General features: G+C 41.7%; 3 protein-coding genes across 22 annotated transcripts; 1 reads left to right on the forward strand and 2 right to left on the reverse strand.

Annotated features, from left to right (window-relative positions):
- Nucleotides 1–672: 672 nt before the first annotated feature.
- Nucleotides 673–9,952, reverse strand: LOC308113294 (uncharacterized protein). Its single transcript, XM_080469466.1, has 8 exons — nt 9,876–9,952; nt 9,644–9,745; nt 8,998–9,140; nt 7,906–8,009; nt 7,488–7,711; nt 5,321–5,379; nt 3,065–3,223; nt 673–2,273 (listed from the first exon to the last, which is right to left on the reverse strand). The coding sequence occupies exons 3-8, from the start codon at nt 9,034–9,036 to the stop codon at nt 2,091–2,093; spliced, it is 768 nt and encodes a 255-aa protein (XP_080325592.1). The 5' UTR covers nt 9,037–9,140; nt 9,644–9,745; nt 9,876–9,952; the 3' UTR covers nt 673–2,090.
- On the forward strand, nt 9,790–14,731 carry LOC308113293 (receptor-type tyrosine-protein phosphatase V-like). Of its 20 annotated transcripts, none has more exons than XM_080469448.1 (11): nt 9,790–10,119; nt 10,466–10,536; nt 10,953–11,052; nt 11,136–11,226; nt 11,315–11,391; nt 11,494–11,628; nt 12,893–13,015; nt 13,151–13,311; nt 13,733–13,868; nt 14,166–14,227; nt 14,347–14,731. In XM_080469448.1, exons 2-11 carry the CDS (start codon nt 10,532–10,534, stop codon nt 14,564–14,566), a joined length of 1,110 nt encoding a protein of 369 aa, XP_080325574.1. In that variant the 5' UTR covers nt 9,790–10,119; nt 10,466–10,531; the 3' UTR covers nt 14,567–14,731. The 20 variants fall into 20 exon arrangements, with proteins under 20 accessions (XP_080325574.1, XP_080325580.1, XP_080325579.1 ...); XM_080469454.1 differs by having other exon boundaries at nt 9,996–10,119; nt 14,166–14,240; nt 14,326–14,721; XM_080469453.1 differs by having other exon boundaries at nt 9,999–10,119; nt 14,166–14,240.
- A 49-nt stretch (nt 14,732–14,780) lies between these two features.
- On the reverse strand, nt 14,781–21,527 carry LOC308113295 (transcriptional regulator QRICH1-like). Its single transcript, XM_080469467.1, has 12 exons — nt 21,306–21,527; nt 20,394–20,667; nt 20,227–20,316; nt 19,615–19,755; nt 18,740–19,516; nt 18,485–18,659; nt 18,207–18,361; nt 18,004–18,118; nt 17,374–17,482; nt 17,111–17,259; nt 16,942–17,032; nt 14,781–16,107 (listed from the first exon to the last, which is right to left on the reverse strand). The coding sequence occupies exons 2-12, from the start codon at nt 20,646–20,648 to the stop codon at nt 15,921–15,923; spliced, it is 2,244 nt and encodes a 747-aa protein (XP_080325593.1). The 5' UTR covers nt 20,649–20,667; nt 21,306–21,527; the 3' UTR covers nt 14,781–15,920.
- Between the last annotated feature and the right edge of the window lie 226 nt (nt 21,528–21,753).

Raw genomic sequence — 21,753 nt, forward strand, 5'->3', positions numbered from 1 at the left:
GTCAGACTGCAGTGATCTGACTGTTTACGTCACAGCTCAGTGATCCAAGCCCTGGGCAGTAAGCTTCTTCGTCGTGGACAAACGAGAACTTGTGGTGGGATAGTGAAAGCTACGTGCTAGATTCCAAGCTATGTCATTGTTTACCTCAGTGGAATCCAAATGCTGCTGGAATATAGTGTTGGCTCACTAGCCCTATTATCATGCTGTACAAAATAAGTCTGTTGAACCTTGTGCTCTACATAGCCAGCTCTCCATGCTTTACCAAGGACTGAGGCCGGTCAGCCTCGGCTCCTTGACCATTCAGGCACAGTAATGTCAGGTACGGTCCCGTTTTCTCTTCTGCAACATGCTTTGTTTTTTGAGAGTTACTTATAGATGATTAAAAGAAATAATAGAAATATTTATAACTCTAACAATAACAATAATAATGCAAATAATAATTATAACATTATTAAAGAATAATACCTGTTAAATGTATATATAGTAATAAACTTTAATAATGGATGTAGTAATGTAAATGTTCTGTACATATGGTCTTAAATATTTATATATATTTTGTAACTTAAGAATCATTTGTATAACATGATGTAGAGATAGGGAGGCTTGCATGTTAATTTGTTGTTGTTGTCTCATACAGAAAATAAAGTGTACTTCAATGAACAACGAGATCTTGTATGTAAAAGTTACATTGATTTATTTGGTTTATTTTGTCACCATTGTGACTATGAGAAGATTTGCACTTGACATGTTACATTTCCGGCAAATGTTCCACTGAGTGTGCTTTGACTGCAGCTAAATGGGATGGAGCTACTTTCATTCAGTGTGTCCATAGGTCACAGGTTGTAGCCCTGCTGTGGGCATTAAGTTCTCCACATTGTGTCCTTGAGCGGGACCTTTACAGAATACATTCTCCCCTGGACAACATGTCGTGTCTCTCCTTAATATTAAACATCACCGGCATCACTCAGCAGCCAATAAAACACGGTAATCTGCTCATTTCAACACAAACTCGATTTTTCCCTGAAGCTCTCCAGAATAAAGCAGATAAAGTCAAAATGTTGATATCTTACTGAAGGCTTTGCTCACAAAACGCTACAATCAACGTGTTCACAGGTAATGATGATCAATGAAGAAAATCTACTTGCAGACACACCTTAAATCTCACAATCACAAGACTGCACAATTCAATTATACAAACCAGGTTCAAGTTGTTCAGAGCTTTCAGATTGAAATACTTCTCCAACCTCCATAGGATTAACAACCAAGACTCACATCGAATTACTCCTGTATACTTTTTAAAGAGATATTCCTTAAAACGTCATAGCATTTTATCTTTTTATGTACAGGGACAAACATTTCACAGTGAAAATGACATTGCAAGGCTGATTTGTTTTTCAAACGTGTTGAAACATCTGTGGCACGTTACTGCTGCAGTTTGTTCTTGATTCACATTTACCTTGACATCAGTACAGTGGCTTGCAAAAATATTCATACCGCAGGAACTTTTTCCACCTTTTGAGACATTACGACCACAAATGTAAATACGTATTTTTGGGGGATATTATGTGATGAACCAACATAATGTGCCGTATAATTGTGAAGTCAAATGAAAACGATCCATGGTTTTCAAACTTTGTCACAAATAAAAAACTGAAACACGACTCTTACTTTTTTGCAGCATGTTGTGTTGGCCTATCACATAAAATCCTGATAAAATAAAGTTACATTGACTGTTTTAATGCCACAAAAGGTGGAAAAGTTCATGGTTAATGATTCAAACTATTCTAGATATCTAGATATGTCGTAAGAGAAGTTCAATTTTTGTGGAAAATTAAATTCAACACTAAAGTAAACGTAAAAACTCTTTAGAAGCAATACAACCAGTGTATTTTTCATACTCATCACATTTTAAGTGTTATCTTTAGCTTTCAGCGTTGCTTAGTGTTCAGCACGAAACTGAACACTAAAGGGGATTTTACCCAGGCAGCAGATAAAAAAATAATATCTAGAAAATTCCAATTTTGAATTCAATTAAATCGAATAGGACTTTCTACACTTAAAATAGTAGAAAAAATATATAGAGTGTAAGATTAGTTTGACGATCCCCTGGAGTCGTATTCTTCAATAAATTTCTTCATGGCCTCCACGCAGCGCTCACCAATGTCCCTGAGGTTCTCCTGCAGCGACAACTGGATGGACTGTTCCAGGGACGGATCCTTCGCAATCAGCATCTTTGTCACCACTCCAAACATTTGACATTCCTCATAGTACGCCTGAAAAACAAAAGCATTCATGGTTTCAGGGCAACCACTCTAATAACCAGAGAGCAAAACAAAAAAATGTGGGTAAGAAGTCTCATTTTAAGACACTCATAAGTTTGGTTTGTGCAATTTTTCCATCAGCTACCTGTTGCCAGACAGAGTTTTTCTTGTAGTGTTTCTATGATCCTGCAACCATGGAGATATGAAAAGCAAGAGGCCATCTTTTCCATCAAGTGGGTGGTAACACGCAATGAGCAGTGCCTCATGTGATGTCTGTCACATCGGAGGCTGCATTAAAACATGTGTGAGAGGTCTCTGTGATTCAGGTGAGCTGCACTGCTTAATTCTCTTTTAAATACTGAAGTAAAAATAGGAGAAAAACACCATCAATCATGTCAAACTATGTATAAGACCCTCTTTGTCAGGCTTGGTGAAGTGAAGTCAGTGACACCCCTGTTGCCTGGGGCTCAGCATTTCGAAATTAATGTTTAGACTACAGAAAACAAATCTTTCTTTCCTTGTCTTATGTCTCCCAGCGCTTTCTAGCATCTTCCTTCTGTCACTCCCTCTAATCCGAGCTTGTCTTATCTCTTCTCTTCCTCTATCTGCTTATAACTATCCCTCTCCCAAGAAGTAGTGTGTGTGTGTGTGTGTGTGTGTGTGTGTGTGTGTGTGTGTGTGTGTGTGTGTGTGTGTGTGTGTGTGTGTGTGTGTGTGTGTGTGTGTGTGTGTGTGTGTGTGTGTGTGTGTGTGTGTGTGTGTGTGTGTGTGTGTGTGTGTGTGTAGCGACGACAATCATCCACCTCATCTATCTCTCGCCTCTTCTGCTGGATGGCTCTGTCTCGTGCTGCCGTCTGGCTGACAGTTGAAGGGAGCTCCCTGTCTCTGCTGCGTTCTCCGTCTTTGCCTTTGCTCCCCCTGTGATCTCTCTCTCTGCTTTGGTTCCTGTCAATCTGACCAGCCTGCAAAAAAAATAAATAAAAAAGGAATAAGAAGACGTTGGTCTCAAACTTGGAGCTGCTAATGACCAAAAAGACGATTTCAGTGAAGCGTCACATGTTAACTTGTAACACTCGGGAAAGTGATTTATACATTTTTCAACGGTTCAGCCCCTGTATGTATTCAGGAGTTAAAGAAAAAACTACAACAAACAGGAAATGCAGTACAGCAGGTGACGTGAAATAGCTTCAACAGTTAAAAGGCAAACACATGACAGCAGTTCAGCAGAGAACACAATAGAAGTGTGATACTTTCATCAAAAAAAAGTTGGGAGACTGAAAACAAAGTGAGAAATGTAATTGTACATGTAAATAAGCCCTTCCTCTGGGTCTGGAGGTTTCCTGTACACATGACCGTTAAACATAAAGTCTGGGAGGGTTACGAGTTTCCCAAATTCTAACTGGGTGGACAACATTCTTACAATATATTCACGTCTAAATGTGGATTTTAATCTTCTTCATCTGCTCGCTTCAGAGGTCACCACGTTTGATCGTCCACCTCCTGCTGGATGATTGATGTTTCTTTTTTAAAATAGTTTCAACACGAAATAAAAAGCTGCATTAACAGATAGAGAGGTTCACATAGAGAAAAGGCATCTCAAACCCTGCAACTGATAAATTGTTCTTGCACACCAGAGATCTAAATATACATTAAGTATCTTATCAGAGAGAGGCACAATTAACTTGCTCAGTGCATATAACAAAATGACTTTTATTGTGGATGTTTTATATCAGCTGCAACAGCTTGAAAGCAGAGCAGTGAATTTACCTTCTAATATATGACAATTATATTTTATCATAATCAAAAAAAAACACGTGCAAGCGCGGCGTGTTGCCAGAGGAAATATAAGTACGACGTCAGTGCATTTAATAGCAGATGACATGAGCTGGTCAGATTTATTAACACAGTGCTGATGAGTACACGGAGAGCCGAAAGCAGCCATTTCTGTTCCCGTCTTCAATTGAAATTCACTGCAGCAGTAATCAGCTGCGATCCGTCACGTGCTGCTCTGCTGCGCTCAGGTCAACCAAGGAATTTATGCCACCGTTTGATTTCAGCCTCGTCTGCAGCACCTGGGCTGTGTGCGCCAACGCCGCGACCGTCTGCGCTCGGCTCTCACCAACAAAAACAACATCTCCTCCTGCTTGAATATGTACAAATCACTTGTGCAATCAGTGATGGGAAAATTATACACCCGCTTTCGAAATTTTAGAGACTGAATATATATATATATACTGCCCAAGAACAATTAATATCATTGTCAAGCTCCGCAGAAGCCTGATAACAATCAAATTAAACGTGTCGGAGCCGGTAAAGATTAAAACATGAAGGGCAGTGTGTAGCAGCCAGCACCCACCTGGGAACACGACGTTGGGAGGCAAAGACATTAATCATGAAAACTATGTTCACATTTGATGATAAGAAAAACAAATCTTCATCCAATCTCTCATTCCTAATTCATACATGATAGGAAATCAATCATTTTAAGTTAACTGCAGGAAAAGAAAAGAAATTGAACTTTGTGCGCAAGTTTCAATGCTCAGCGTGAATCCTGAGCTTTGAAAAAGCACAAAATGATTATGAGCTTATAAAAAAAAAAATGTGAAGGAAATATTAACTCATTGCATAATTTATGTGAATTCTCCAGCAATAAAATCTAAATAAATCCAGTCTTAAAAGGGCAAATATACTATGAGACCCAGTGAACCAGAGAATATTAATGTCTGTCAGTCAACCCTAATTAAAACATTTTTTGAGTGACCGCAAAGATATAATATACAAAATTATGTTCGCTTAAGAAAATATTTTTGAGAGACAGATCTACAAAAGATAGTTGTTAAACCCAAAGCACTAAAAACTGCCATACATGCAGATGTGATTGGTTGAATTTGTCATGAAGTTATTTTAAGTTACAGCTTAAATAACATCCTCAGAAGCAACTATCTCAGATTGCTTTGGATTATCTGCGAGCTTCGTCAGGATTTTCAGTGCCTTGACAGGGAAGACCACTGTATTGTTCATAAGGAAAAGGGAGGCAAAAGCTATAGTTGTGAACTCACAGTGAACTGTATGTCCTTGTCTCTGCTGCTGGTGGATCTGGATGAGAAAAGTTGAGGAGCTGAAAAAAAAAAACAGACAAAGCCCCAGGTCAGCACAACAACAGATTATTGGTTTACATGTTAGCTGGATCTTGTTCTTATTCCGTTGTAATACCTAGAGCATATTGGTCCGAATATGAAACAAGGTTTTTTACTTTCTTTCTTTTTCCTTTTTCTGGGAAACACTGTAGGTCTGAAGCAGTCAGGAGGTCTCATATTCACTTAAGTGTAAGTATCCTCAACATCCAGATAATAATAACCTGTGCCGAAAAGATGGAGCAACACAGTGATCACCTGGAGAAAAGTGTCAAATTAATAAGCTACAGAAGGAGTTATGATGATTATTTTAATTTGATGGTGATCAATGCAGCTCAGTCTTATGACTGTCAAGCCGCTAAAACAAAATTAAATAAATACAGTGACTGAGTGCAACGTAGGAAGATGGAAAGCACCAAAAGAGATCAGAGGAGATTGTATGTACATCGATGAGTGACAGTGAGGTCCAGTGGGAATAAAAAGAGTTCGTCTCTGTCATGCTGCATGTCTGCATGACTGAACTGAACTTCCTGTATGTTGGCCTGAAGCACCAAACTGTTCTGGAAGAGGCCAGCAGGCATCATCACAGGTGGTCAATTCAACCTGTTTTCAGCCATCTATATCAAAAAAGAAGTGGTTTATTTCCACAAACAATCCTTTTTTTCCTCAAATATGATCCTTGTAAAGGGGGGGTGGGGGGGTGTCTTATATTTGTACCTGAAGTAGATGCCTATAGTAACAGCACTGATGCTCATGACTCCAGTTATTTTCAGGGTCATAAATCGATGCGAGTTTTGGCAGAATCTGGTCATGTTTGGAAAATCTGAGTGGAAATGTTGGACTCCAATGTTCCAATGCGAAGCGATAGCTTCATTAGAGCTCATTATATACTGCTGGCTTGTCCCTCTCTTTGTCTTTCTGACTCTCATATACACACACAAATCAGCGATGAGTCACCATCATCGCACCATCACTCAGGCACACACAAAAAAAAAAAACCTGTTCCACACTCACACATACACAAACACACACCTCCACAGTGCTGCAGTGTGCACACAGATACAGCGGCCGTGTGCGGGAGAAGAGAAAAACATACAGTACCCGCAGCACAGTCGGTGGAACAAACAACATATACCAGCTCAAACCTGGAACGTGGAATTCACAATCAGTGTTACAACCAAGGAGGCATCATCAAAGCAGATTTAAACTCTCTCCTGTTTACTTTATAGGCTCTTCTCACTTATAAATTATTAAGTTTTTGTTTTTAAGAAAGCCAACATATCTATTTCTGACTGAATCACACATGGTTCACGTGAGGCGCAGACTCTATAATGGCTCAACCACGAGCCATTCATTGATGACATAATCCAGGTATCGATCCCAGTACAAGCTTCTTAGTGATCAGCATTATGTAAGACTGGTTTGTTGCTACCGGAGTGTGACTACACACCAACCACCAGATACCACGATGAGCAAATGCCCTCCAAATATTTGTAATGCAAAGTGTTCATGAAATTCTAATTTGCTTCTGCTTGCTTCATACTGCCACCCAATGGTCATTTCATAAAATGCTCAACAATGTCAAGCCATGCATTATGTAAGACGTAAACATGTATAAACATGACCATACACACAGGAGGCGGAGATAGGAACCCACAAATGCATTCTGATCAAGGCTGAAATTATTTTACTGTAGCTTTAGTTTTTAATTGTTCTAACTTATTAGTCTGGCATAGAAGCATTTTCATTTTGTGATTCAAATGTTCTAAATCATTTTACAGGGGCCCTCACCAAACATGAGTGCTATTTAAAACACAAAAGGAAGAAATAGAAGGAACTGGGGCCATAATAACCACAGAGTATGGATAGTTACCAACTGATCGTCTCTTTGTTATTTGAGTAGAAGTATCAAAATGCAGTCATCTAACTATTGACAAGACGTCTTAAACCAACTCTAAAACAAATAATTATGTGTGCACATGTGGAACAACACTTTGTTCCAGTCAGGACCGGAGATTTGTTAAAACAAAAGAACAGAAAGGTTGTTTGTTGTCATTTGTTTTTACAGATATCTCTGTTCAGACACACTCACTGCTGTTTTGTTTCATGGATGAACCTTCATTGATGCTCTCTCTCAGCTTGTACCGCTCCTTCTCCTTCTCTTGATCCCAGTCTTCCTCTCTCGGCGGGGCAGTGTGGTGAGGTTTCGCCTTAAATGGATCTCTTTTATTCATGTAAGCTCGGTGGTAGAAAGAGCTGTGGTACCTCTGGCTGCTGAAGCCAGGTTTGTAACCCGGACGCTCATCCCTGGGAAACCTGCACCACCATAATTGTCATCATCACCATCACAGTCATCATCATCATCATCATCATCATGCTCCATTCATCTTTTTGTTGGTAGCTTTTGAATCGTCTCAACATCATAATTAATCGATTAGTTATTGTTGGGAGAAGTGTGCTGGTAAGTAGAAATTAAAGGGTTAAAATCAATGTCTGAGTTTGAATCTTACCGAGACTTGTAGAAATGTCCAACAAACTTTGGTTTATTTGAAGATGACAACCAGGCCCTGGGTCTGGACGGACTCCTTACTCGTCTGAACGGCCTCTTGTCACACTGAGTCGAATGCATAGGGAACCAAATCACGACATTGCGGTGCTTTGCAAAGAGTGCAGAGCTAATTTTAAGTTGAAAAAGATAATTTTGTGGCACACTGTGCAAGACTAGATGTACCTGAGTACTAAAATAGAATAGAATAGAATAGAATAGAATAGAATACTCTATTCACTGTGTTCCCTGTAGCACAACATAATGCCCTGAAAGGAAATTCTGTATTAATCAAAATTTTATTCACAATGGACAAAATTATTTTCGCAGGCACATATTTTACCTTAAGCTATAAATATGTCACAGTGGTAAAGGAGAAAACAGTGTGACATATTTATAGCTTAAGGTAAAATATGTGCCTGCGAAAATAATTTTGTCCATTGTGAATAAAATTTTGATTAATACAGAAAAAATTAATTAATTAATTAAAATAAAATAAAAATCCCTCACAGCAACATGGTTATAAATGTCCAAATGACCAACTCTTCCTGTGCAGGAGTTGCATGTTCTCCCTGATTACATCTGGCTTTTCTACAGGTGCTTTAGGCTCCTCCCAAGGACCACAAGACATGCAACATGCACAAGTTTTGTAAGTCATACTTTGAAACCAACGATCAAATCTATGTAATCGAATAACTTAGAAATTGACAGTCATGAAAGCATCTTAATCATTTACTACACATTTGTAATGATTGTCGATGAACGTCGCTTGTAAGTGACAAAAAAGTGAATAAGTCACGTAAACTGAAAATGACAATGACTTTCACTATCACTTGTGCCCTCCTCTGCGTAAAAGGGAACATTTTTATACAATGTGACTTGAATATCCTTTCAATTTTCAGTGATTTTCCCGAGTTTATAAATGTTTATGGTCATTTATTCACATTTGTTTTTAAAGCTATACAAATTAAAAGCGGCTTTGTAAAGTTTTAAGAGGAAATTTTTAAGAGGTGTTTTTGACAGAAACAGTTCGGTGCGCTATTCTGGAGTAGTTTACCTTTCCTTCCAGTGCGTCCTGAGCTCGGACTGGATCCATGACAGCTCTCTGACATCTATCAAAGACAGTTGTCTCTGTGTCTGTCCAGAGTCCAGCAAAGCAGGAAGAGTGTGCCTCCTATTGCATTAATGCTGTTTGTTCACCTGCAAAGTGAAACCATAGTTTGTCATGCGCACGCATTAAATCACATCCAAGACGTGCGCACGAGTCGATCAAAACATTCAACTCGCTGTTGCAAAAAATAAAATGAATAAAACACGCTGTCGACAAACACAGAGCGCCTCTTGCAGTTTTAACAGAAATGGGGAAACATGGGTTACTTCCTGAGTGTGCGCTTCAGAGCATATCAAAAACTGACAAAGAGCACAAACGCGCATGCGCCGTCCGAGGCGTGCGCTGATCGGACTGGGATTTCTATAGATGGATATTCAGAGGTGCAGAGTAATTTGTCATTGCTTCAATTGCACTTTTTTTTACAAGTATCGTTGAAAAGATAGTGGCTCCTTAATAAACTACTTAAAGTACTTGCTACTTTTTCACCACTCAGAATTACACTGTCAATAGCTGACATGTCATTCACTATGCTAAAGTTATACTGTAATGTCTATGTTTAAAGCACAATAAATTATATAAATATAAACATTACCTGATGAAATTTGCCTCAAAAGACAGAATATGAGTCTGGTGTTTGCATGTTCTTGCTCTGTGGATGCATAAGTTGTCTCCAGGTACTCCGGTTTTCCTCCAACTGTCCACAAACATGCATTTCAGGAGAACTGGTAGCAATAGATTGTGTCAATATGAACATGTCGGTCTGTCGGTGTTGGACTGGAGGCCTGTCCAGGTCTGCCTGCTTTCTCTTGTCCGGATGTCCTCACCTATAGTTCGCTGGGTTTGGCTCCAGTTGCTCCACAAGCCTGAACAGGATAACTAGTTTTTGACATGTGTCTCTCCTGGTATGGTGTAACTCTCCTCCCACAGTCTCCACCTATCACCCCACCTCTTCTTGCCTGAAGCAAGAGAGTAAGAGAAGCACTCAGACAAGGCACACCATTTCACCATGACTGGGGGCTTTGCAGCTTGTGACTCTTCATCCTGTGGTGACAGGCTGAAAACATTCAGGTGAGGTAAATTTACAAAAGCAAACTGGAAGAAAGACACACAACACTGGAGCTGTTGGGACTGTCTGGTTGTTGTGTTAAAAACTGGTTGGGGCAGGTTTCCGTTCTTGTCAGGTCAGTCTTACGCACTAATTGTTCCGTGTGAATGTGGGGTTGTACTCACTGTGTAAGCTGTTATGCGATGATCTCATGGGAAAGGAGTTCGATTTTACCAGAAAAATGACTTTCTGGCTGTGCCTGGCATGTAACGTTTGTGTTTATGAGTAAACACGTTGATGAGTGGAAGACATGGCAGTCACCTCGTCATTGTCAGTTTACTTGATTTCCTTCTGGCTTTAAATGATCAGGTGATCGGCACTGATCACTTCTCAGGAGCGCCTGGTCCTTCTAGGACGATACCTGTGAGAGAAGACATGAGGTAAGAACGACTGCTTTCCTTCAGTGTACATGCTCTGTCTTGTTATTTAGTTTTACTCACCAGTAGTGTAAAAGTATTTAAACAACGTGCCCTGTCTAAGACTTTAACTAACAGCTGAAGACAGGAACAATATATACATTGATACATTTTTCATTGTGTAATACTAGTAACACACATATAAAGAAATGATGCTTCTTTGGGTCTATTGTCTGTCACATATGGGGCTTGTGCGTACGTTTTAATCAGTTGTGGTTTGTAAAGTTGACTCAATGAACAACAAAAGTGCTCAGGTTAGTTTCGATAAAGGAAAATGTCATCAGGTGGTGCAAAGGGAATTATTGGGTTTAGTTCTTTCATTTATTAGAATTATGAAAAACACAGAATCTGTTTTATTGTACTACAATTTTGTTTAACAGGCTGCAAACTTTCTCAAGAGCACAAATTGCTCAGGCGTTCAACTCGCACTGCCAGACAAGAGCTGCCAATGACAACAGAGGCTTTAAACAGGAGTTTGAGGTATCCAACATGCTTAGAAAAACTAGTGGGATTAAAGGTAAGATCTAAAAAGCATTGTGTATTAATGTTTTGGCTTGATGTAGGAGCTTAGTGATGTTGGTAAGGACCTCCCCACGAAGGCAGCAGAAGTGGAAGCCAACAAAGAGAAGAACAGATACCCATACATTTTACCCTGTAAGCACAAAAACCCGTCTTACAAGATCAGATTACCACAAGTATGAATAGCAACAGACTTTTGTGTCTTTTCACTGTGCGTTTGCAGATGATCACTGTCGGGTGAGGCTGTCTGTTCAAAACTCCCATCCACACACCGACTACATCAATGCCAGTTTTGTGCCCGTAAGATCTTATTTACTCCCTCGGCCTTGTTCATTTTGTGGCTCCGGTCAATTTTTGCATCTGTCTGCATCGGTGATGAACTGTGTGTGTTTGGGTATCCAGGGCGGAGGATCAGAGAGAGACTTCATCTGCACACAAGGTCCTTTAGCCAACACCACAGCTGACTTCTGGAGGATGGTGTGGGAGCAAAACGTCAGGATAATTGTCATGGTGACAGCTCTGAGACACAAGGACATAGTGAGAGAACACTCAGTGTGTGTGTGTGTGTGTGTGTGTGCGTGCATGCGTGCGCTTATCAAATGCAGTTTTCTAATAGTAATCTTGCTCAATGCAGTTTTGTTAGAATATCAGCAGCCGCAGTCAATGAAATCACACCACCTGTACGTTTTTGTAAATCTTTCGCGCAGCAAATATCCTGTAGTGCAGATTAACATGTTCTCCTTGTGTTTGTGAGAGATCCAATCCACTTACTCTGGTTTCCTCCCACAGTCTGGAAACATGCATTTGAGGTTAAATGGTCATTAAAAGTGACCTGTAAGATAAGATAAAATAAGATAATCCTGCATTCATCTCGCAAAAGTAGAAATTTACAGTACTGACTGTAGTTGTGAATGTGAGAGGTTGACCTGTGATGGACTGTGATAGAGTTTAATCTACCTTTTTCCAAACTTGAGTCCTCACTTGACAGGGGTCTGTGCACTGAATTGGTTAAAAAAGAAAAGAAAAAAGAAGCAAACTATGTATAACCAACAGACTGGTTGCAATTTAAATTGAAATGTATTCATCCATTCATCGAATGTCCTGTTTTATCCTGTTTCCGGGGGCTTGAGCTCATCCATAGTCAGGCTGCAGACTGGACCTTCACAGAGATACAATGATGAACACTCACATTCACACCAACATGCAATTCAGAGTCCTAAAGAAACTCAAAAGTGTGTTTTGGGACTGTAGAGAACAACCTCATTCATGCATGCACAGGGAGAAAGATGCAAAGTCCACAAAAAAACGAACAAAAAAAAACATAACTGGACTCAAACTGGGGATAATCTGAATGTACAGTATGACTCACCACTCCACTGCCATAACCTTGAAATACATTCAATTCACCAATAATAATTCTTATCACCACTAAAAGTCTTTATTCTATATAATTTGTTTGTCTTTTTTTTCTCCATTTCATGTAGACATGCTATTCCGCCTTATTTATGGAGAATAGGAATGTGAAGCAGGTGTAGTCAGATTATGCCCCTGTTTTAGTGTCTCATTAAAACAGGTCACAGAGTGAAAATTACTAAACGGTCCACTCTGGAAAACACTTTCAGTATTCTTAAAAAAAAAAAAAGGTCATGTCGTAGACATTGCAGCATCGACAGTTGTTTGTGGTCTTTTGAGAATAAGTTGTTCTATTTTTCTGTTCCTGTATCTTAGATGAAGGTTTCATTTGTTTCAGTGTGCATTGTACCAGGACTTTCCTTCTGACCTTTTCTGTGTGTGTGTGCAGGTATTGTGTGATAAGTACTGGCCTCTGGAGCCGGGGACCGTTTATCACGGACTGATCCAAGTGACAACCGTGACCTGTAAACAAGGCCCAGATTATGTTGTCGCCAGCATTAACCTTCGACAGGTGAGAGAGCGAGAGAGACATTCATCGCACGGTTGCTTTGCTTCTGTTGACTCCTCTGTGCACGGACCAGACTAGTAATCAATCAAAGAGACGGGTCGTCGCAGCAGATTTGAAGGGAAGTGTATTGTGTTCCAGAGACACTGCCCAGCAGACCGGATGATCACACACTACTACTATCACACGTGGCCGGATCGGGGCGTCCCGAGGAACATGTCCTCACTGTGTGCCTTCACTGACCATGTGCGGCAGCATCTGGAGACCATTCCTCGTCTGGGTCCGGCTGTGGTGCATTGCAGGTGAGAACTGAAAGCATCACTTCAGCAGGATGGTTCAATAAAACGCGTCTGAATGAGCTATTCTATTGTCCTCTGAACTATATTTATTATCACATTTTATTTTAGCGAATTTATTTTAGTTATTCTTGTCATATTAATATATATATATATTGATAGTTTTGCACAGTGGAGCAGTGGCCTCACAGCAAGAAGACCATGGGTAAAAATATTGGCCAGACCTTTCTGTGGGAAGTTTGCATGTTTTACTGTATTTTTCATCCTCTTGATTTTAATTATCACTAAGTTTACCTTTTAAATGCAGGTTTGTGTTTTTTTTTTTTTCATTTTCTAGTCCATTGAATGGTATCAAACTGCATGAAAAGTACTACACGGATGAAGATTGAATCACTGATTGATGGTCAATGTGTGTTTTCTGTTTCAGTGCAGGAGTAGGACGATCGGGGACGTTTGTGGCATTATTGTGGCTGATGCAGCTGTGTGTGAGGGGCGTCCAACCGGACATCCGGGCTGCGGTGGAGGATCTGCGGCTTCATCGAATGTGGATGGTCCAGAATCTAGTGAGTCCCTCTCGCATTCACTTAATCTAAGATCCAATTTAAAGTCTTTTTTCTCATATCAGACCATGATTTCCAGTGTTACATTTACATAGTGTATATTTAATTTAAGTGTTGTGCATTTCTGATATGCTAATATTTGTTATGAGATCATTATCCATATCCTAATTATAGTTTTGAATGAATGATATTCAAGTCTGGACTGTTGTATTGATTTTTGGCTGTAAATGATCTGTTAATACTCCCCATAAATGTGTTATGTTCTGTTGGTTCAAGCTGCCTTCCTCTCTGTGCACTCAGGGGCAGTACATATTTGTTCATCAGTGTCTACTTCACTGGCTCAGTGGAGGAACCTCAGCAGGGTGAGAACAATAAGTGAGCTCCAACACAGACCAAAGTGAGGTTGAGGCTTGGATAGCGTATTATTAGCCTCTGTAACGTATGGTGACGTTTTAATTAGGTGTCTTCCACTTCCCGGCAGCCCACCGATCCAGGGAATATCTCCGAAGGCTCAGGATGGCGTTCACAGCTCCTCGAGACAAGAGGAGCAGACAGGGAGGAGGAGACACCGCCGCCACAGACAGACACATTCATCAGACCGACCACAGACCAGCATACAGATGTTCCACCCTGCAAACCTCCTGAGGAGGCTCCTGCCTTCTTCCTCACCGCTGAATCCAGGCTCTCACTTTCTGAACTAACCACGCATCGCGATGAAAAACTGTGACGTGTTCCAGTACATGCCCTCAGCTGGGAAAACTGGCCCAACAACATTCAAAAACAAGTGCTGGTAGACAAACTACATATCCATCAGTTTGTACTGCACCTCGGGGGAATTAAACTACCATATCTGAGCAAACCTGTTGATCCACTCTGAATTATTTACAGCAACAAGTGAAACTAGACAGTTTGTTTACCTCCATTACTGATTAAGTGTTGTGAAATGATTTTATTTTTTTGAAAATCGTTGTGCATCATCTCTATTTCACACAATGCAGACTATCATCAGTACTCAAGGATGCATGTGCAGAATTGACTTGCTAGAAAGGCAGACACATGGTATAGTGGCTGTACAAAAAAGGTCATGTTTCAAAAACACACAGGCACTGCCATTCTCCTTAGATGACTGAAGGATTACAGTACATGAAGGAGCTATGAGTACTATACAGTATAGAACATTAAGGACTAACCCACTTTGTAGAGTCTTTCCATCTGTCCTCCGATAGACATGTATGATACAACATATTCCTCTTCGGGTGATTTGTGGGTTATTGTTGTTGTATTGGGAGAGAAAGGAGCATCCTCCTCATCCTCCCCCCGTTACATCTTCTTCCACATCGTACTGTCAAGTTCACAGCAGCGTTGCATCCTGAAGCCACCTGATGTCGCTGAGCTCATTTGATGGGCGGCGCTACAGCCCAGCAGTCAACAAACCAGCCTCTTCCAGAGTTCAGTGTCCGTCGGTTCAAGGCAGACAAGTTGAATACGAAGAAAGAAGACTCTTGTGAGTTTAGTATTTAGCCTATGTTTGGCTACTTGGATCGGGTTTAATACCATTGAGGTATTCGGTGTGAGAGTGAACTGTGATCAAGGCCGATTGGGGGTGGGGGGGTGGGGGCCACAGAGAAGGATGTTTAAGAAAAGCAGCATAACACAGAGAAAACAAAAGAAATATATTACAGATCAAAACAGTAAAGACAATAAACAAGTGCTCCAGATCATCTGTGAGGATTGAAAACTTTTTAAAATAACATTTAAATTAGACTTTAGGTCCAATAGAAAGAATAGACACGACATCCTTTGGCCAAAAATCACTACTGTTGAATGATTGCCTTGGTGAGAAAGAATTATGATCTGTACTGGTTCGTATGCGTATGTACAGTCTGTGTGGAGTAGGCCGGCACACAGGGAATATGAACATATACATGCCACTCTCGAAGACCACAAGAGGGTGAAAAAATATATAAAACTACTCATAATGAGCAATCAAAAGGCTTGGTGAACTCAGAAAGAAATGAAGGGGATAGTCCATTTTTCCATTCTCCTCTGGTCCCACTAGTGCACGCTCTCAGACATGTTAATGGCTTCTTGGATTTCGCGTACGACGAGGATACGAGAGAGCATCTGCTCCAGCTGCTCTTTAGGGATTGGCTGAGTCGAGTACCAGATGGGGCTGTTTGGAGCCACCACAGGCTCAGGAGTCAGGTAGAAGGTGTCATTTCGACCTTTCGCACTCTGCGGACTGACGAAATAGAAAAAAGAAAAAAGAAAAAAAAAGAGTAAGGATGGTTTCAACTTACATTTATCAATTACAGTTTTAGCCTGCCTGGAAAAAAACATGTAAGACTAATATTAGAACAAAAGGAGGGGTGAAGAACAAGTGATTGGTTTAAAATGAATTGAATTGTGTTTGTCTGCAGTAATTACTCAGTTCAAGCTTTGGCCATACTGTGGTGCAGTTAGTACTCTCGCCTCATGGTTAAATGGAATTCACTTTTCTATTGCTTGAACGCATTGAGCTGTTAATCACATTCACCCATTCAATGATTCAATCCAGCGCTGTACATACCCAGTGGCTCGAGTCCATGTAGGACCGGGGACTGACTGTTCAGTTTGCATGTTCTCCTTTTGCATTGGTTTTCTCTCTTTTAATTTATTTCTCCTTCGTGGTCAGCGACACAGACATTTATGCAAGGCAGTGAAGGCCAAACACGTTATTAGCATTAATACTCATTGAATGGCAATAAATAAAACGTGATTCAGAGAACCAAGAGTTATATAGCATCCATGTTTTAGTCAGTTGCCTAGCAACAGTGTCCCTGCACATTTCAGCACTTGGGCACAGAGTGCAATGTGTACTCCACACTCCCGGTCAATAGAACGGCGAGCTGCATCCCTAAAGAGAAACTCTAACTTGTCTCATGAATTAATAACGCTTACCTTGGTTACAAATGCCAAAGTTACCGATAACCTTTATTTTTATTTTTTTAAATACATCTTAGTATTGAACTTATGCTCCAGTATTACCTCGTTTTAGTGTTTCTTTAACTCAAAGTCTTGAAGGTTTCATATTTACCATTTGAAGAGGTAGAAATCATAGAGTTTGATTGGGCATCTCAGGGGGTTTTCTGGATCTTCAAGCTGTTCTGAGTACATGTCATCAGTCACTAAACAGAGAGAACATGCGGTCAGTTACTTTAAGCTTTAAATGCGGGGTACTGGTTACTTGTCTAAGTCGCAATTACCTTTCTGCCCTATAAACCTCTCGCTTGACTTCAGGTATCGAATGCTGGTGCTCTTGTCTTTGGGGTTGTTGGGACTCTTCCTAGTATGTCTCAGCACCTTCGAAAAGGCCACTTTTAGGTGCTGGTCTACCGTTTTCAGGTGGAAATACCTGCGGAAAGACGCATGCAGATGTATGGTCACTGTAGTGATCAGGGAAAAACAGCCCCTCACACAAAACTGTAATTATCAGTGAGGCATGTGAATTTGAACAGACAAGACTCACTTGGTGTTAAAGAACATTAGAGTTGTAAGCAGCGTTGAGGGAGAATGAGCTCCCAGCTGTTTACATTCCCAGAGCATCTCCTCCGTCACATGACTGGGAATAACGTAACCTGGTGGAGAGGGAAGGAGCCGATTATGACCTGGATGATTAGCTTTCTAACATGATGGTTTGACCACTTCAAACACAACTATGATTAAACTACATTTGTGAGCAGACGGAATAAAGCCAGTTTGGTTAAGTAACTCATGTTGTAAAGCAAGATGAACCGGAGATGAAGAGCCAAAACAAAAAAAAGTAAAGTAAGTGAAAGAAATCTGTCATCGTGCTGCCACCAATTCTAAAGTTCTACAAGGAAAAGCCGCTTCAGTGAATTATACAATAAACTGACATAGTTTAACCACACAAGTACAAGAAAATGACATATCGCTGCGCACCAGTGTAAGCTTTGCTCACATCAACATATATGAGGTTACGCCATGCAGCTGCATTATTAAGAACGCATAAACACAAGGTTCGATCGTGACTGAGGCAGAGCTGCACAACCCTAAAGGTTTGTGGAATTTATTTGGAGGGGACCATAATAACAGAAGCAGAAATGTAAACTAATGCTAAATATAGTTGTGGTCTCACCTAGTGGATGAACAGCTGGTCTCCATGATTCAAGGAGCTGGTGCAAACTGTGAGCAAAGCGAGTGTAATACTGATCTGAGAACACGTCGTCCACGCGACCATTATCAAACAGATACTGTGGGACGACAACAGAAAAACATCCATTAGTGCTGCTAAATTGCCCCCAGATTTCATAAATAATCAGAGGATGCATGTGGATTTACTTTTTGTATGCACAGAAACACATAGTAGAGAACGTCAGGCTCGTAGGACTCTCCCTCCAGCCCTCGAGCCTCTGTTGTCATTAAAGACAGACCCACGCAGAGTTCAGCCACTGCACAGGACACCAAGTCCTCCTGGAAACGCAGAACCTGACGTCCTAAAACAAATAACCAGAAATCAGTGACTGCGCTGACAGGGAAAACAAACTAACAGAAGAACACAACACACATCAGACACAAATGCCCATCCATCCTTTTAAACAATATATTAGCAAACTTACGGCCAATAGGAGCAAGTTTATTTGTTTCTGATTTGTCCATTTCGGCATTTTTCCGCTGAGCCCAGAGCCGAAACACTTCTAGGCCCTCTTCTGGCTTCAGAGTGGCAGGAAGCAGCAACTCCTGCACCTGCACCTGCTGCTGGCCTTGGCCATCTACCTCAACTATTGTTTGCCCCTGCAGACACGACACACACAAAAATCTATTACCTCAGACAATCTGTCTCAACTCCAACAGAGGTGAACAGCAGTCATTACCTGCAGCTGCTGTGCTTCCTGGCCTGTCAGTCCCTGAGTGTGCAGCACCTGCTGCTGCGGGTCCCAGATAAGAGACTGTGTGGCATTGGAGTAGCCCTGCACCGCTACAGGGATGTGGATGTTTCCATTCATCAGCTGGGCAGGGAACAGGGTGTTAGCGGCCAGCGTGTGCACCACTTCTTCATGACCCCCCATTCCTCCCGAACTTGTTATGCTTGAAACAGCTTGTGCAGTCTGACTCTGACTAACAATGTTTTTCAGCTTGTCGTTTTCCAGAGTAACTTGTGTTGGCATGGTGGTCATTGTTGTAGTGTTTGCTCCAGCCACCTGCACTGTTCCGTAAGCCTCCTGTGGAATGGCAATATGCGTGACCTGCTCACGACCTCCAGACCCTGCGGGCGCAGAGTACACGGGGATGGTCCAGGTCTCCCCCGTGGGACTGGTGATAGTGCCTGTAGCACTGTAAAGGTGGGAACTGTCCACGGTTAGAAGATCTGGCCGCAGGGATACGTAACTTTGCTGCTGGCCTTGTCCCTGAGGGATAGCCAGCACTGTAGCAACCTGCTGGCCGGGCAGAGCGTAGGACACTGTGATAGGCATGTCCACCTTGCGCTTCTTGGCGGGTTGGAGAACACCTGCTCCCTGGGCAGTAGTAACAGCAGTTCCCATCACTCTTCTCTCTGCACTGTCCTGCCCCTGTGTGGGAGAGAGCGCCCCCACAGTCTGGATCTGGATCTGCTGTCCACCGGCAACAGCTGCCACCAACTGGGCTTGAAGCTACAACACACAGGAAAAAGCGAAGTAGTTAGAAAAATATTGGCTTGTTCAAACAAAGCATATGGTTCGATCTGACATGTGGTCGGTTGTGTGTTTACCTGTTGATGTTGCTCTTCTGTAAGTTCTCCGGGCTGAATAAGCTGTGCAGTCGTCACACCTTGCAGTTGTTGATGGGAGCCAGAGGGCACTTGGAGAACCTGACCCAGCATTTGACCTTGCTGCTGACCCTGAATCTGCACCTAGAAACAGACATTAGAGTACTGAGTCAACACCCCCTTTTGTCGTTTAAAAAAAACTTTTTACGTTATATCATAATAGTGAAAACTTTCACTCCTGGCAACACACCAGCTCTTTGCCAAAAGGAAGACCAAACATTTTCCCATCAATCTCCAACAACAATTTTTTCATCACAACAATGAAAACCAAAATACATCCACAACACATGAACTGAAGTGCACATTTGAGTGGAGTCTTCAATATAGTAATGTATCAACTTGTTTAGTTATCAATCCCAAACAACCCCACTATTTAAAAACATTATTATCTATGCTTTGCAGCATAAATACTAAATGTAAAAAATATTGTTTCTAGGCAGATAGCTAAAAACTTTGCTTGGAACTGTTAGATAATAATACATTTCTAAGGAAATCCAATGAAAGAATCTGCAAATAAATCACTAACAGAAGAAAATAACAAACTGATTAACAGACCTGCACTATCTGTTGCTCCTGTTGTACAGTCTGCTGCTGGGGCGTAGACTCCTGAATCTGTTGTTGCTGCGGTTGGACCTGGACCTGGACCTGTGTGAGATGACAAGCCTGTCAGAGAGGGGTTGCCTGCGATCACAAACTTTTCAATGATTCAGTAGATGATTTACCGGACAGGCCAACTCCAACAAAGACCCCGCCACCTCTGTGCTGTCTGTGTAGATGCAGTTAGCTTCCTGTTGGTAAACCATGGTGGTGGTGGTGGTTGTGGTGTCTCCACTCTGCTGACTGAACTCCTGCAGGGCGTCTGGACCTTTGCTGGCCAGCGACTCCAGGAACTCCTTCATGCGGTGCTGCGGGATGCTCCGAGCTTTCTGTCTCACCAGCTCCTCATAGGAGCCGGTACCATCCAAGGAGTTGTTCATTGTTATTGTGTGTCCTTGTCTGTAATAGAGGAACAGTTGAGAACAGGAGCAGATTATTATTTTGTTATTCAAGCTTGTGATTAAAATAAAGCAGCCCTTTTAAAAATCTATGGCCTAAATGGTTAATTATAATGTATAAAAATGTAACTGGGCTGATATGACTTCAAGCTTAAGGCTGTCTACAAATGGACCTCCAGCTTTCTGACACGGGGCATCACAGGGGTAGTAATAGGAAAGGGTTAATTCTGCTGAGTGTAAACGAGCTGGGACAAAAGCGCGGTCACTTTCCAAATGTGATCCAGTAGTCAAAGCAGCAATGGCAGCCTCTACATATTGACAACAAGCATCTTGTCGACAACAATCAAACGATTAAAGCTCGGGTGGTGTCATTTCTTCAAAGAAGCTGATTACACAACAAGCTAGTGTTAGCCGCTAACTAGCCGCGTGTTGTTTGCAAATAAAATCCAGAACCACGGTGATGTGTGCCGGCACGTCACAACGGGTTGATGTGTCCCCGCGGGGTTACCGGCAAGCTTCCTGACAGGTGTCGACTTTACAGATAACAGTATCGGGTGGGGTAACAGATCGGTGTCGTTACGACTGCATTTTTGTTTTCTCTGAGGCTAGCAGGCTAATGTTAGCAGGCGCGTTAGCTACCTCTCTTCCTCAACCGGGCCGAGGTCTGAACCGCTTCACTATCCACCAAACGGCGCTCCTTTTCCAACGTGCACGTTAGAAAATACACGTTGCTGTTGCCCGAGGCCGGTTTATTCGTTAATTCTTGTGGTTGTCGTTAGATGACAAGCTGTATTTTTTTTTTCCTTCACGACCACTCATATTTCACTGGGCGCCATCTTACAACAGCACCCGCAGACCAATGAGCAGGCGGTTTGTAACGCCGCCGTGTTGTCGCGGGATTTCAGTCGGGTGATATCGCGAGAACTGAGTCATGCGTGGTGGTCTGTTAAAGGCGACGCGCAGAAGTTAAGCGGCAGACCGGATCCGGTAGATATCAGTCCACCTTAAAACGCAGTTATACCAGACAGCAGCTCCTAGTGGTTCACTGGCTTCTGAATCTTTTAAGGTCGTCCCGCAGAGATGCGCC

The sequence above is a fragment of the Lipophrys pholis genome (genome assembly GCF_963383615.2).
Source record: "Lipophrys pholis genome assembly, chromosome: 8".
NCBI lineage: Eukaryota > Metazoa > Chordata > Actinopteri > Blenniiformes > Blenniidae > Lipophrys > Lipophrys pholis.

Coding starts and splice junctions, on each gene's coding strand:
- LOC308113294 (XM_080469466.1), bottom strand. CDS start 9,036: ATGGATCCAGTCCGAGCTCAGGACGCACTGGAAGGAAAG. Junction 7,712..7,905: donor GGACATTTCTACAAGTCTCG/GTAAGATTCAAA, acceptor ATGGTGGTGCAG/GTTTCCCAGGGATGAGCGTC. Junction 5,380..7,487: donor ATCCATGAAACAAAACAGCA/GTGAGTGTGTCT, acceptor TTTTTTTTTCAG/CTCCTCAACTTTTCTCATCC.
- LOC308113293 (XM_080469446.1), top strand. CDS start 10,394: ATGAGTGGAAGACATGGCAGTCACCTCGTCATTGTCAGTTTACTTGAT. Junction 13,016..13,150: donor CCAGCATTAACCTTCGACAG/GTGAGAGAGCGA, acceptor ATTGTGTTCCAG/AGACACTGCCCAGCAGACCG. Junction 14,228..14,325: donor AGTGGAGGAACCTCAGCAGG/GTGAGAACAATA, acceptor CGTTTTAATTAG/GTGTCTTCCACTTCCCGGCA.
- LOC308113295 (XM_080469467.1), bottom strand. CDS start 20,648: ATGAACAACTCCTTGGATGGTACCGGCTCCTATGAGGAGCTGGTGAGA. Junction 19,517..19,614: donor CAGAAGAGCAACATCAACAG/GTAAACACACAA, acceptor TGTGTGTTGTAG/CTTCAAGCCCAGTTGGTGGC. Junction 18,660..18,739: donor AGGAAGCACAGCAGCTGCAG/GTAATGACTGCT, acceptor TCGTGTCTGCAG/GGGCAAACAATAGTTGAGGT.